The sequence below is a fragment of the Diabrotica undecimpunctata genome, chromosome 1, assembly GCF_040954645.1.
Source record: "Diabrotica undecimpunctata isolate CICGRU chromosome 1, icDiaUnde3, whole genome shotgun sequence".
Classification (NCBI taxonomy): Eukaryota; Metazoa; Arthropoda; class Insecta; order Coleoptera; family Chrysomelidae; genus Diabrotica; species Diabrotica undecimpunctata.
Window position 1 is genome coordinate 157,959,098 of NC_092803.1, and position 13,997 is coordinate 157,973,094.

At 32.4% G+C, this 13,997-nt stretch overlaps 1 protein-coding gene across 5 annotated transcripts in view; it reads left to right on the top strand.

Annotated features, from left to right (window-relative positions):
• Window positions 1–13,997, top strand: part of LOC140432425 (ciliary microtubule associated protein 1A-like) — an 80,535-nt gene that overhangs the window by 23,446 nt on the left and 43,092 nt on the right. For all 5 annotated transcript variants that reach the window (XM_072520316.1, XM_072520318.1, XM_072520317.1 and 2 more), the window contains exon 2: window positions 6,089–6,204. In XM_072520316.1, the coding sequence (XP_072376417.1) occupies window positions 6,096–6,204 (109 nt within the window). In that variant the 5' untranslated portion in view covers window positions 6,089–6,095. The remainder of the gene's footprint in view (window positions 1–6,088; window positions 6,205–13,997) is intronic.

A 13,997-nucleotide genomic window follows, 5' to 3' on the forward strand; every position in this document is an offset into this window, starting at 1 on the left:
CTTTTAAAACCAGTTTTTGCAAGGAGTTTCTAAGAATTTAGTATGAAGTCATACGCTTGGTCTTATATAATAAAAAAAAATGATGAATTATTAATACAATAATGTGGCAATAAATCGTTTAAAACATGAGATAATGTGTTAAGTTGATAACAACTGTTTAAATACTTCTTTTTTATTTATAAAAATCCATTTGTTCCAAAATGACCGTAACTTTTTTTAAACTATTTCTTTTTTATTTTTCATTCTGACTAATTTTTTACTTAATGCTGTCGGTTTAATTTTTTCAGTGAGTCTTAATGCTGCCAATTTTTATTTTAAGTCTTTTTAAGTATTTTTAGTTTGCTAGATTGAAGTTTTGTGTTTATGAATCTGCCTTCCGTAGACATCGTCTTCCGGCATGAGTTTGCGTGTATTTATCTGATAATGCTTTCATATAGTTTTGTTGACTGCAACTTTCTTTGTTTTTTGTGGTAAGGTGTTTATGGAATTTTTTATAGGCTGCTTGTTTCTGTTTAACGACTTTTTTTACTTCTCAGTCCTCTTATTTTCCATACCGCCTTTTTCTAATTATTTTTTAGTAACTTTTTTTAATGCCGGTGTCTGTTAACGATAGATTTTTTAATTTTTTCCGTTCTGTTGTAGTTTTTTTCTAGTGGTATTCTTATATAATGTATAACTTATAATAATATTATTTCCACAACTGATATTACCAATTCCCAAAAATTGTTTAAAAACTTTATCATCAATTCAAATTTAATACAACTTTTAACTGAACCTACAAGATTTGGAGTCAAAAATCATTGATTAATTCTAGTTCTAGTATTTAAAAATGACGATAAATTAGTTTTTACACTTGAAATGTCCTCTCCTGGAGATATTTCTGTCCACACGCTTATTTAGGTTTAAGTTTATTATGTTTTAACACCGTATAACCATTGAAAATAAGCATTAGAGTATAGCAAACCTTATGATTATAAATGCACTGGTTTAGCTGATGATTTTCTCGCTCACTTAATTTTTCTAAGAGTCTAACATTGTTTCACTGTAAGTAGTATTACTAAAATGTATTCGACTCTGTCAAATTATGGACTGTATTAGAATTTTTAGAGAACGCACATATAGGTTCTAGGTATATGTATTAAAGAAATTAAAAACATACATAAAAATGCCACCATGCAAATAAAGCTGGATGAAAGCATAACAACGAATCCTATAAAACTACAATGCTTTTTAAATTCATTCATTTTTTTCAAATCTTGAGAAAACTAATAAGTATTTTTGAAAAATTTAATTTTGTTCTTTTCGTAAAGTCTTCGATATTTAAGTGGTCCTGAGAATAATTACTTCCTCATTAACATTAAGAAATATGTTGTACTACATATCGGCAAAAAACACAAATTCTAAAATAGAATTTTGAAAATCTGAACAATATATTTACCCTAAAATTAAGCCGAAAGTTCAGATTTTTATACAATAAACTAGTACAGTTAAACAAGGAACAGACTACAAAAAGGTTAACAGTAAGTTTCTTGCCTAACAGGTTGTTTAATATCAGAAATAATTTGGATCAAGACACCATGTTTGCAACGTTAGTAAATAGTTTAAAAAAAGACATTTTTTGTATATTTATTATTTAAATTTGATCCGCGTGTCTTTATTTTGCAATACCTTTAGATTTCCTCTATTTGTGTGTCTATAAGTTTTTGAATTAGAAAATGACTAGAGTGACATGGTCTAAATACTCTAGTACCTCTACCTGACCTGCTAGGTAGTTGTTTGTTATCACATAATAAATTTTAGACCTTAATCGACAAACTGTCCAAATTTTTCAACCATGATACCCTCTTTCTTCTTATAATACTGCCTCCTCCTATCTTTCCCTATATTATCAATTTTTGCATTTCATATTGCTCTTACCTCATTACGTGTCCCAGATATTGTTACTTTCTTATTTTTATTTTATTTATTATTTCGTATCCTTTGCCCGTTTTTTCTTTTGTGTCCACACTATTCTAAACATCCTTCTGCAACACCACATATCAAATAAATATAGCTTATTTATGTGTTCTTGTTTTAGTGTCCAGCTTTGAAGTCCATATTGTAGTGTCGAATACATGTAACATCTCAGAGCTCTTACTTTCAGTTCTAATCTCAGGTCTTTATTGCAGAGAATTGTTACATCACTTTTACAAACGCATTTCTTGCTATTTCTATCCTGGACCTTATTTCTGTTGTTTCATTATTTTCTGAATACCGAAATGAACGAGTTGTTCACTTTTATTATATTGGTTTATGGCAATCTTTAGTTCTTCGTAGAAGGACTTTAGTTTGTCTTAATTTCGTATAGCTTTAATAGTTGTACTTTACGTTTTTCAAGTTTTGCTGACTAGTTCTACCTTTCTTTTGTACTCCACTATTTTAAGTAAGATGCTTGTCAATTAAGTTAGGTAAGACACAGGACATTAGAACACTTTTAGCCTAATTTGAGATAACATAATTTTGAAAACCAGCGACAAATAAAGAACATAATACCAATATTTTTATTTTTTATACTTTTTGTATTCACGAATTTTCTAAAAACTGTATTTCCCAACTTTATGCCAAACTTGGTCATTCTCTCCATAATACCAGGAATATAAATATATTTTATGTCATACATTAGTTACCAACTAGGTAATTGTCTACTTTATGCCTGCGCGGGCATAAAGTGTACTTTATGGCCCGCACGGCCGTAAAGATACAAACAAAAAGATAACTTATTAGAAACCTCTTTATTTAACATTTCAAATTGGCAATGTTAATATTCTTATTTACGATAAAAGTCTTCTTTACCATTGAATATTTGGACCACAGGGAACTCGGAGAAAATATGAAGAGCTTTTTTACAAAACTGCATAAATCCATTTCCGGCTAAAATACATTTTTTGTTGAATTTCGAGAGTTTGATCTGCCTTAGATCTTGTGTATAAGTCTCATGTGTTAAAAGTTAATATTTCCCATTTAAAAGGAGCCTCAAAATCACGTTTCTTCCACAAAACTTAATTAATCCACTCAAAAACCTTTACCCCATGTTCACTCTTTTTTTATACAAAAATAAAAATTAATTTTACAAAACTGCATAAATCCTCCGGCCTGCAGATCTATCCCTCTACTATTTTTGTTTGGATTTAAAAGCATCCTCTAGAATTAGATGTTGATTCGTGAAACAAAATATAATATTCGTTAGTTCTAAAACTACCCACGGGTCGCACTGACAGTGTGTAGCGTAGCCAGGCCATGCCACGCGTGGCCACGCTGTATGAGATTATCAGTACTTTTCCGTTCGATGAGACGGGATGTTGTGAATTCGTTGTATGTCAACGTTGTTTTCTGTGTTTTGCGTGTTATTTTGAGATGGATACTGTTACTAATTTATCGGTGGGATCTAAAAAAAGACGATCCATCAAAACAAGTGAGAGAGGGCGTTCAAAAATTATGAAGTACAACGATAGTGATCCTCATTTAGTGTTTCTAAAACAGAAGACCAGACCATGTGCCCATAATTCGAAAAATCTTCGTTGTGCTACGGTATCCTACGATGATATAAAACTTAATCGACAAGCAGTCTACATGGCAGAGGGTAAAGAGAAACAAGATCTTGTTTTGATGAAATATATCTCTGCTTTCGAGCCCCAAAGAAGAAGGGGAAGTGGTACGCCTGTCTCTGCAACTCACACAAGAACGGTTTCTGTGAAATTTTTTCTCAATAGTCAGAAACAGAAACGCATGATTCCTGTGTGTAAAAAGTTTTTTGCTTTTTCAATGAGTGTACCTGCCTCTCGACTACTGCGGATTGGAAAGGTCGTCAATCAAGGTCTGCTGCCCAAAGAAAATAGAGGTGGTTATCGACGAGAAGCTTTTTTCAGAGCCAAAAAGGAAGCAGTCCATCAATTTCTTGGTAAACTAAATTGTGTCGAATCTCATTATGGAAGAGGAAAAAGTAAAAGAGTTTACCTTTCAGCAGAGTTAAGTGTAAATAAGTTATATAAAATGTTTAAGGATGCTTACACTGCCGATTTTCACGTGAGTTATTCATGTTTTCACCGTATTTTTGTAACCGATTTTAACATTGGATTTTCCTCTCCAGCTACAGACGCATGCGCTACGTGCACTCGTCTTAAATTTCTTATTCAACAAAACGCTCGCGGTTCAGTTGAAAGAATTAGTCCAATGACTGAACTTCGTATTCACAAGCTGAGAGCGGATGCGTTTTACAAACTAATGAAGGAAGTTCCCAGTGATACTTATAGTTTTGTTTTTGATTTGCAACAAGTGCATCCACTCCCTAAAACTCCAATCGGCGATGCCTTTTATCGCCGACAAATTGCATTCTATGCATTTTGCTGTGTGCCTATTGACTCAAAGGCACCAACATTTTATACGTGGAATGAAACGCAGGGAAGCAGAGGAGCAAATGAAATCGGATCTGCACTCATCCATCACTTAAGAAGGCAAGATCTTTCGTCTTTTTCTGCAGTATCGTTGTTTTGTGATGGTTGCGCTGGCCAAAATAAAAATGCGCATATTGTTCATCTTTTGTGCCATTGGCTTAAAAATGAGGCTCCAGAGAATGTACAGAAAATTCATGTCACCTTTCCGACTCGTGGCCACAGTTTTCTTCCAGCTGATCGAGCTTTTGGCCGTGTGGAGAAGCGCTTGAAAAAAACTGATACCATCATCTCGAGCGAAGAGTATGCTTCTATTTACGAGGAGTTTGGTTCTGTACAGAAACTGGGACAAGACTGGGTGATATACGATATCAAAAGCCTTGAAATGATTTATCAAAAAATAAAAGGAATCAGCCAAACCAAACGCCTCATTATTAAGAAAATCAAAACAAGGGACCGGCATACTTCAACCAAAATAAAATGCTGCGCCAACTATAGGTTCGATAGTGGAACAGAACCTTTTAGAAGCATTGTAAAAAAAAATAAAAATGATTTTCTTCAGGCTCTTCCCCAAATCCCACTATCTCATTCCGTGACTGAAGAGAAAAAAAAAGATGTCCTTCACTTATTGCAAACCCACTTTGGACAAAATTGGAAAGAGATCCCTGATCTTCATTGGTATATTAATGCTCTTCAACACAAAGTTACTAGTGATCCAAATCCAGAAACCCACAACTACCATGATGGCGAGTGTGATTGCTTGGAAGATGAGCCAAAAAATGTTCACATCTAAATTGTTTGTACTCCTCATTTTTTTTTGTTTTAGTGGGTGCCGTTTAATATTTTGTATTTCTAAGATATTGTTAATTTGACAAAAGTTAATATCTCCCATCTTTTTTTACAAAACGCGATATCTCCAACAGACACATGGCTATATTTTGTTAATGCAAATCAATAAAAATAATGTTAATTAACGTTTTATTTCTCTAAGTCTAACCTCAATTTGATTATGTTCTCTGAAATTTCGAAAATTTTAGTACAACAGCTGCAGCACGTTTTTACGTCTCCTGAAAATTTTTGAAAAGTGGATTTATGCAGTTTTGTAAAAAAGCTCCTCATATTTCGGCGAGATCAGTAAAATCTACAAGTAGCACAGTTTTACTAATGTGTTCTACATGGTTTTCTGTCATCCAGTGCTGTAATTTTTCATATTCCTTGTCGTAGGCATCTCTCGACTTATGCGGTAGTCACTTTTGCATTGCTTTTTCCGCTTTTTTTTTTTAATTTGGTTGTAGATGCAATAACGAACTAGTAAGACATAAAAGTTTGTATGCACCGCGGGTATTAATAGTTGTATATGCCCTCGGGCCACTTACAAACCCTCGGGCCAGAGGCCCTCGGGATACACATCTATTTAATACCCTTGGTACATAAATAACTATTAAAATTTATAAATATAGTAATAATGTTTTTTTATTTACTTATGAGAGTATGAAGCCAGTACCTCTCCCGTAAAAACCAATTTCGGTCTTCGCATTGAAATACGTAGTTATTAAAAACTATTAAAATTTATTCGTTTGCGTTGGAAACATATTTGGTGATTATGTTACATAAATTTTACAGGTTGTTAGCTCCTATAACAATTTTTTTATTGTGCACAGATTAATAATGGGTGGAATGACACAGCGACCTTGGACTCCAACAAAGCGTCGTGGACCCATCGCTGCTGAATTCAAGGGTCCTGGACCAGCATGCGTGGCGTTACCGTCCTATATAGGTAAGCAATAAACAGAAAAAATAAATCTGCACGAGACTTGAAATATTGATGACGGATGTAGGTTTTCATCGCCAGTGCTTTATAATAGTAATCCCAGACCACGGCCTGTTTAATCTAAAAACAATGTATCATTACAGTAATGATATATTGTTTTCACATTTTTTTTAAATACTCTATGTTACCTACTTTTTTTAAATTACCTAATTTTCAGTAAATTAAATAATCCATTTTATAATAATATCAAAAAAATACATAAATTAATTAAGTAACTACTATTAATTCTTTTCTGTTACATACTATTCATATATCAACTTTTCGTTATGATCAATTATTTATAAACTTCCTACTACTATTTACTACAACCTAACCACTGTAACTACTTTGTACTACTAACGTAATTTTCCCTACTAAGCCCATTTTCAGTTTATTCATGTGGTATTATTTCCACAGCGTTTTTAATTTCTGTTCTGACTTTTATAATGCATTTGGAAATCTTTTGTTGTTAATACCAATATTGATTGGTCGATAACTTGATGTTGATTTTTTCAACAGGTATTTTAGTGTCTTAAAGTTCCTGCACTGTAAGTCAATGCTAGAAGCACTTTTAATTTTTTTTTTATTTTTCCAATTTATTTATAACACGCTGCAGAAATCTTTGACTATTTGGATTATTTTTCCTTTATCTGGGCCATGGAGTTCTTCTGCTGGATTTCTTTTCAAAAATTTACTTTCTATTAGTTTCAAAACGAATTGACCAGACTACCAGATGCAACGAAAGAAGAAATACGACAATCATGATCATCTTCAGTGGCATCACAGCTAGTTATGAGCCAAAGTCTTTTTAAGAACAATCCTCCATTCGCCCCTGTCACTGGTAATCCTTTCTCGTACTTCAATTCCAATAGATTTTAAATCTCCACCACCACAAGGGAAAACTTCTACAAACACCTACAGACTGTAATAAACGAGACCCCAAATGATGAATAATACATTTCCCCTCACAAAGAACAATACAAATAGACTTTTGAAAACAGTAGAGGACAAAGATTTATGATAGACTATATTCTGTCGAATAGAGAGTTACAGCTCGCTCAAGTCTTGGATATAAAAGCACTAACATCAGCAGAAATAGGAAGCGATCGTAAATTGGTATTGTGCAAAATCTGAATGAAAATACATATATCTGATAACAAAACACCAGAGTACACCACAAAGATAAAAGTCGAAAGCTTACAGTATGACCTCACAAGATACCTATTCCAAAAAAAGAATAACCGAAAAAAGCAGAAATACATATATCACAGAAAGTGATGGAGTCGAAGAAAGCTGGGCAAAAATTAAGTCTAGTATCTTAGCCTCGTCCAAGGAAATTCTTGGTGAAAGAAATATAAATAAAAATAAATCGTTTCCTAGGCGAAGAACTCCATGGTTTTGTACAGAAGTAAAGGAAAAATGTAAAAAAAAGAAAAAGAAAAAAGCTTACCTGAAATACATGTCAACCAAAACGCAAGAGGCATACAATAATTACAGGACAATTAGAAACGGAACACATGCACTTATAAAAAAAATAAAAAATGTACACTAGGAATGATTTCGAAAGAAATGGAACATGATTTTTACAGTCTGCAAAAGAAAATATTGCGCTTCATAAGAGGTCAAAGAACGGAGGTAAAGAAACTAATAGAACCAAAACACATAGAAAAGGATATGTGGATGACTACCTAAAAAAGCTATATTCAGAGAAAGAACAAACGACGCTAGAACAAGAAACACAAGAAATTACCACAAATGAAGAACTTAATATAAATGTACAGGAAGTTCGAAAATACTTGATACCTAAGGAACAGAAAAGCAGCAGGTAAAGACGGGATACCAAATGAGTTACTAAAATATTGTGGAGCAGCAATGACGTTCTAATAAATCAGAGGATAAGTTTAACAGATAAACAACAGAGTTTTCGTAGTGTAAGATTGTATACAAATTGCAATATTCGTTATAAAGCAAATTAGTGAGAAATCACTAGAGTATAATAGACCGGCATTTCTGTGTCTGATTGACGGAAATAAAGCGTTTGACAGAGTAAGACTCAAAGATGTAATTCATCTTCTGTATAATAGAGAAGCTCCCATAAATATTATAAAAACTATCGAAAATATCTACCAAAACAACAAAATGGGAGTCAGAATAGATGGACAACTTACAGAACCCATAGAAATAGGCAGCGGAATAAGCCAAGGGGATTTATTAAGCCTACGCTCTTTAATTTGATTATGGATAAAATCATCAACAGCGTTAACAAAGAAAGAGGATACAGAATGAGGACCAAAAAAAAAAAAAATAATAGTATTCTATTACGCAGACGATGCAATATTGATAGCCCAAGATGAAGATAGTCTGCAAAGACTGGTCCACAGTTTTAACATAAGAGAAAAAGAATTTAATATGACAATTTTATCTCAGAAAACTAAAACAATAGTAGTCAGCAAAGAACCGACCAGATGTAAAATAGACATTGATAGCAACAGTATTGAACAAGTAATGGAAATAAAATACCTGGGAATTACACTGTCTGGCTATGAAGATCTGGACAAAGAAATAAGAGATCAAGTACAAAAAGCAAATAGACTGACAGGATGCCTTAATAACACTATATGTCGAAACACACACATTAACACTGAGATGAAATTAAGAATTTATAAAGCCAGTGTAAGACTAATAATGACATATGCCTCAGAAACAAGACTTAACACAGTCACAGCGCAAAGGCTACTGGAAACGGCAGAGATGAGAGTACTGAGAAGAATTACAGGAAATACGCTGAGAAATTGAAAGAGAAGAGAAGACGTTAGAAGAAAATGTAACGTACAGTGTATAAATGAATGGACACAAAATAGAAAAAAAAAAGAATGGAATAACCACATAAGCAGAATGGAGGAGACCCGTATCGTCAAAGTAGCAAGAGATAAGTCACCAATCGACAGAAGAAGTATCGGACGACCGCGTAAAAATGGAGTGACAACCTTCCATAGAGTTATTAATCCGCCAATGAACAAGTAGAATTGCTTATAAAGAAGAAGGAGCAGAAGAAAAAGACTTTAAATCATACTATAAGTTTTTTTGATGCCTAAGTCTCGGTCTTCCTCTGTTTCGTAGCCATTCTGACTAAAGCAATGATGAGAAAAGTAGAAAATTTCGAGTGGTCGCTTTTCAGAAGGGTTCTGAGCATATCTTACGTAGACAGAGTAACGAATGAAAAAATCTTGCGAAGACTTCCAAAAGAAACAGAACTGAGTAATGAAATGAGGGTACCTTACCTTTAAAACATTCGAAAGAAGACGACACCTTGAGAAGAAGAATTATGTTCGAAATAGTTTCTGTATTATATGTTCGTACATATCTTCTGATTTATTTTGATATTTATTTGCTTATTCACGTATATCTTTATTCTTAAACAAGCTCTTTGTGTGTTGGCTTTGTCTTTAAGATCACTTAATATAGAAGGTTAGATGGGCTATTATATAATTGGAAAAATTTTAGCCCTATAAGTTTTTTGGGATCTAAAGAATTTTTCCATCCGTCCTTCTAACAAAGACGTTGGAAATATTATTGGATAGATACATAAGAGACATGATCAATATAGATACCAGTTAGGAAAGACTAGACTGGATGAACAGACTACTCTTAAAGTTATTAGAAGACAAAGAGGTAGTGGTAGCGAGTTTTTAGACGAGAAAGGAATGTTAACTTCCCTTTTGAGTCCATAGTGGAAACGATTAGAGGAATCTCTGCTTTTATCTATCAATAAACAAAGGCTCTATATGCTCAAATAGGAATATTGTATCCTCGTTAAGTAAAAATCACCAATGATTCGGTGGTAGAAGGTGGTTTGCCCAAGAATGGAAAAAACTTTATTCTATGCTGATGAACAACGACCAATTATTAGTAAAGCTGTTTGGGACAGCCGATGTGATCGTAAAAAATTAATTCATAATTAAAATCAAAAAGAATGAAAAAGACAGAAAAGATTTGATTTCACGTTCAAAGCGTCTATGTATCTGTTGATACGTATTTCGAATTAATAAGTCTCATCAGAACAGTTATTCATAGCCGTTCTTAACGTGAAAAATAATCTTCTCTGTCTTATTAGGAAGCAACAATAAAATGGCTTCGTTATGGACGCAATAGTGACATTTGATAGAAAAAAAAAATTTGTTTCGAAACTATCTTACCGATTTTTTTAATTCATAATTTCTTGATTTCTAAGTTAAAGCAGGAAGTAATTGAAATTTGTTATTTTTTCCTTATTTTACCAGTTTTATTTATTTACAATAAACAGATTTGACGTAAACTGTAATATAAAAACTACTAGCAACATTTTAGCCCATCTAATATATCGCTTATATAAACATAAATATAAAATAAAAAGTAATAAAAGTGATTGGTAATAATATTAATTTCTTATAATTAAATTAATTAAGGTGTAGTGTCAGTATCTAACCTTGTTTTAAGGTTATCCGTTATATAAACACTTACATATGTATTGATCATAAATAGACATGTAATCATATCAGTCTTAACTGTATTTTTGTTTTTGTATACCAAAGATATAATTATAAAAAATTTGCCTTATATTTTGGACATATGCATCTTCTTGTCTCTATGCAGTGCTGTTGACATTAATTTTTTCCAACATGTTTCTTAACATTGTTTTTAATTTTGTTTTTATATCATTATTATTCTCATCAGCCTAATTATCATCTCATCATATATAGCTCACAGTGAGACAAAAGACACCTTGCAGAGTTTCAATTATCGGGATCATGTTATCTTTAATCACGTTTATCTTTTACCAGATTTTTGTATTGTCTTCTGTTCTTGCTATTTTTTTTAACTTAATTCCATATGCTATGACCTTTCCCTTTAATCTTTTCGAAATGTCTATCTTTCCTTCTTTTTGAATTCTGCAGATGTAAGCTTTGTATTTAAAGAGTAAACATTTTTTTAATATTGTTCTGAAGCTATTTTCTTGTGGCATTTTAAAGTAATTACTATTTAAATGGGAATAAGCCACAATTAAAGGTTAAAGTACGTTTATTGACGTTTCAATTTCCACTTCGGAAATCGTTCTCAAAATACAAACATTATTGTAATACAGTGTGTAAAAGCCAAATGGAATCAATTCATTATTTAGGTTACTGTACATATTTATAAAAAATCCCGAAACACGTCAAATTTAAATTATAACTTGACATAATGCAACCCCTACCTTCAACCCCCTTAGAATGACAGGTGCAACCCCCAATTTTTTAAAATAGGAAGTATAGGCTTGTGATATATCGTTTGAAAGGTCTTTTGATTCTCCATTCAAAAATGTTGTCGCTTTCAAGTTTATTAAGATTAATTAAGATAAAATAAATTAAAATCATGTGGTTACCGAAATTCGCTACAATACAATCAAAAACTAAAATGTAATGCAAAACGTAATAAAATGTAGAACATGAAAAAGAACTATGAATGTTAATGAAGTAGATGTTCAAAATGTTCACCGCGAACGTCTTGGCAACATCCTAATCTCAAATAAAACTGTCTTCTAACATTATTTAACATAACAGGCGTGATCGACCTAATCGCAAGCGTTATTCGTTCTTTTAAGTCATTTAAATCAGAAGGTTTAGTTTTGTACACATGGCTCTTCACATATCCCCATAAAAAGAAATCTAATAATGTAAGATCAGGTGATCGCGCTGGCCATTCAATCGATCATCGCCTCCCTATCCACCGATTGGGAAATATTATATCGAGGTACTGCTGGACATTAAGTTGGTAATGTGGTGGTGCTCCATCCTGCTGAAACCATATCGTATTCGCTGGAACTTGAGGGTTTCCTGGATCAGGATATAAATTTGCCAACGTTGGAATGACATCATTTTGAAGTAGTGCCAAATAATTGTTGCCATTCAAGTTGCCCTCAATGAAAAAGGGACCAATGATATTGTTTCCTACAATCCCTGCCCAAACATTAACCTTTTGAGGGTATTGAGTGTGTTCTTCTCTCATCCAGTGATGATTTTCCGTGGCCCAGTAGCGGCAATTTTGCCGATTAGCATGACCGTTAAGTGAAAAAGTACACTCATCAGAAAACATAACGTCGTCTAATTGGATAATATTGTTATCCAACATGTCCATCATTTGCTCACAAAAAAAGTTCTTCTATCAAAATCGTCTTCCATGAGCTCCTGAGTTGGTATCATCTTATAGGGATGCAATTTATTTTCTTTTAATATGTTTACTATCGATGTATGGCTAGCATTAAATATAGTGGATGCCTGTCTACTCGATGTATGTGGATTTTCCTGAAACTCAAGCAACACATCTAATTTAAGTTTATCACTCAGTGCATTGGCAGCTGCTTTTTTTATCTGCCTTACATGACCAAACTCGCGAAACTGCTTCTCTATTTTACTTATTGTTCCTTGGGATATAGGCGGTAAATTAGGAAATTTCTCGTGAAATAGGCAAGGTACTTCCTGTTGTGTTCGGGTGTTATCTCCGTAACCAATCATTTGTAAAACTGTTATTTTATGCATTTCCGTTAATCTAACCATTTTTCAAAATTGAATTGAACGAACTTTTTACTTAAATTAAAATACTGACAACTTAAATAAAACAATTTACTAATGCGTGGTAAAATAACGTTGCCACGGAAATTCTTTAAAGTTTTTTAATGGTTACCATCTAAAAACCACCTCGCTATGGTTTTTGTTCACTTTCTCATTATCAAGACCTAAACGGGAAGAAAGTTTTGAGTATATTTTAGCGAATTTCGGTAACCACATGATTTTAATTTATTTTATTTTAATTAATCTTAATAAACTTGAAAGCGACAACATTTTTGAATGGAGAATGAAAATACCTTTCAAACGATATATCACAAGCTTATACTTCCTATTTTAAAAATTGGGGATTGTACCTGTCATTCTAAGGGGGTTGAAGGTAGGGGTTGCATTTTCACGTTAAAGAATGTCAAGTTATAATTTAAATTTGACGTGTTTCGGGATTTTTTATAAATATGTACAGTAACCTAAATAATGAATTTATTCCATTTGGCTTTTACACACTGTATATATAATAATGTTTGTATTTTGAGAAACGTTGAAACGTCAATAAACGTACTTTAACCTTTAATTGAGGCTTATTTCCATTTAAATAGTAATAACATTTTTTTATAAAGTACTGTAATTTGAGAGATAATTTCTTATATTATTTTCATATTTCCACGCTTTATATAGTAAAACTGATATGTTGGTTTGGAAGAGATGCAGATTTGATCACATACTTGCGAAATTTTGCGAAAGGCTTATCCTACTTTATGTGCCACTCTTTCTAGAACCAATTTTATTTAATAAACTTTTCGGTAACAGAACTTTTGGATTTATACTTGGTTTTGGCCTAAGTGTATATCATTTTCATTTATATTTTTATCTGTTGGTGTTATCGTTTTTTGTTGTTTACTTATATTTCAGTTTTTTATAATTCAGTTTTTTTTATTATGTCGTTTAATATAGACATTTTGCTTTGAATATGTTGTTTCTTTAATAAGGCATACATTATCAGTAAACGCTAAATACTACGTTTTTTGTAGAAAACATATCATTTTATTTCTGCCCTTCAATCTTCTGTATGTTGACATGGCATTATTGCAAATCTAGATATTTTTCATTGTTCTAGTAACTCGTAGTTTGTACTTTCTAATGTAATTATTGGACGTCCTCCAATGATTGCTTAAACAGTTT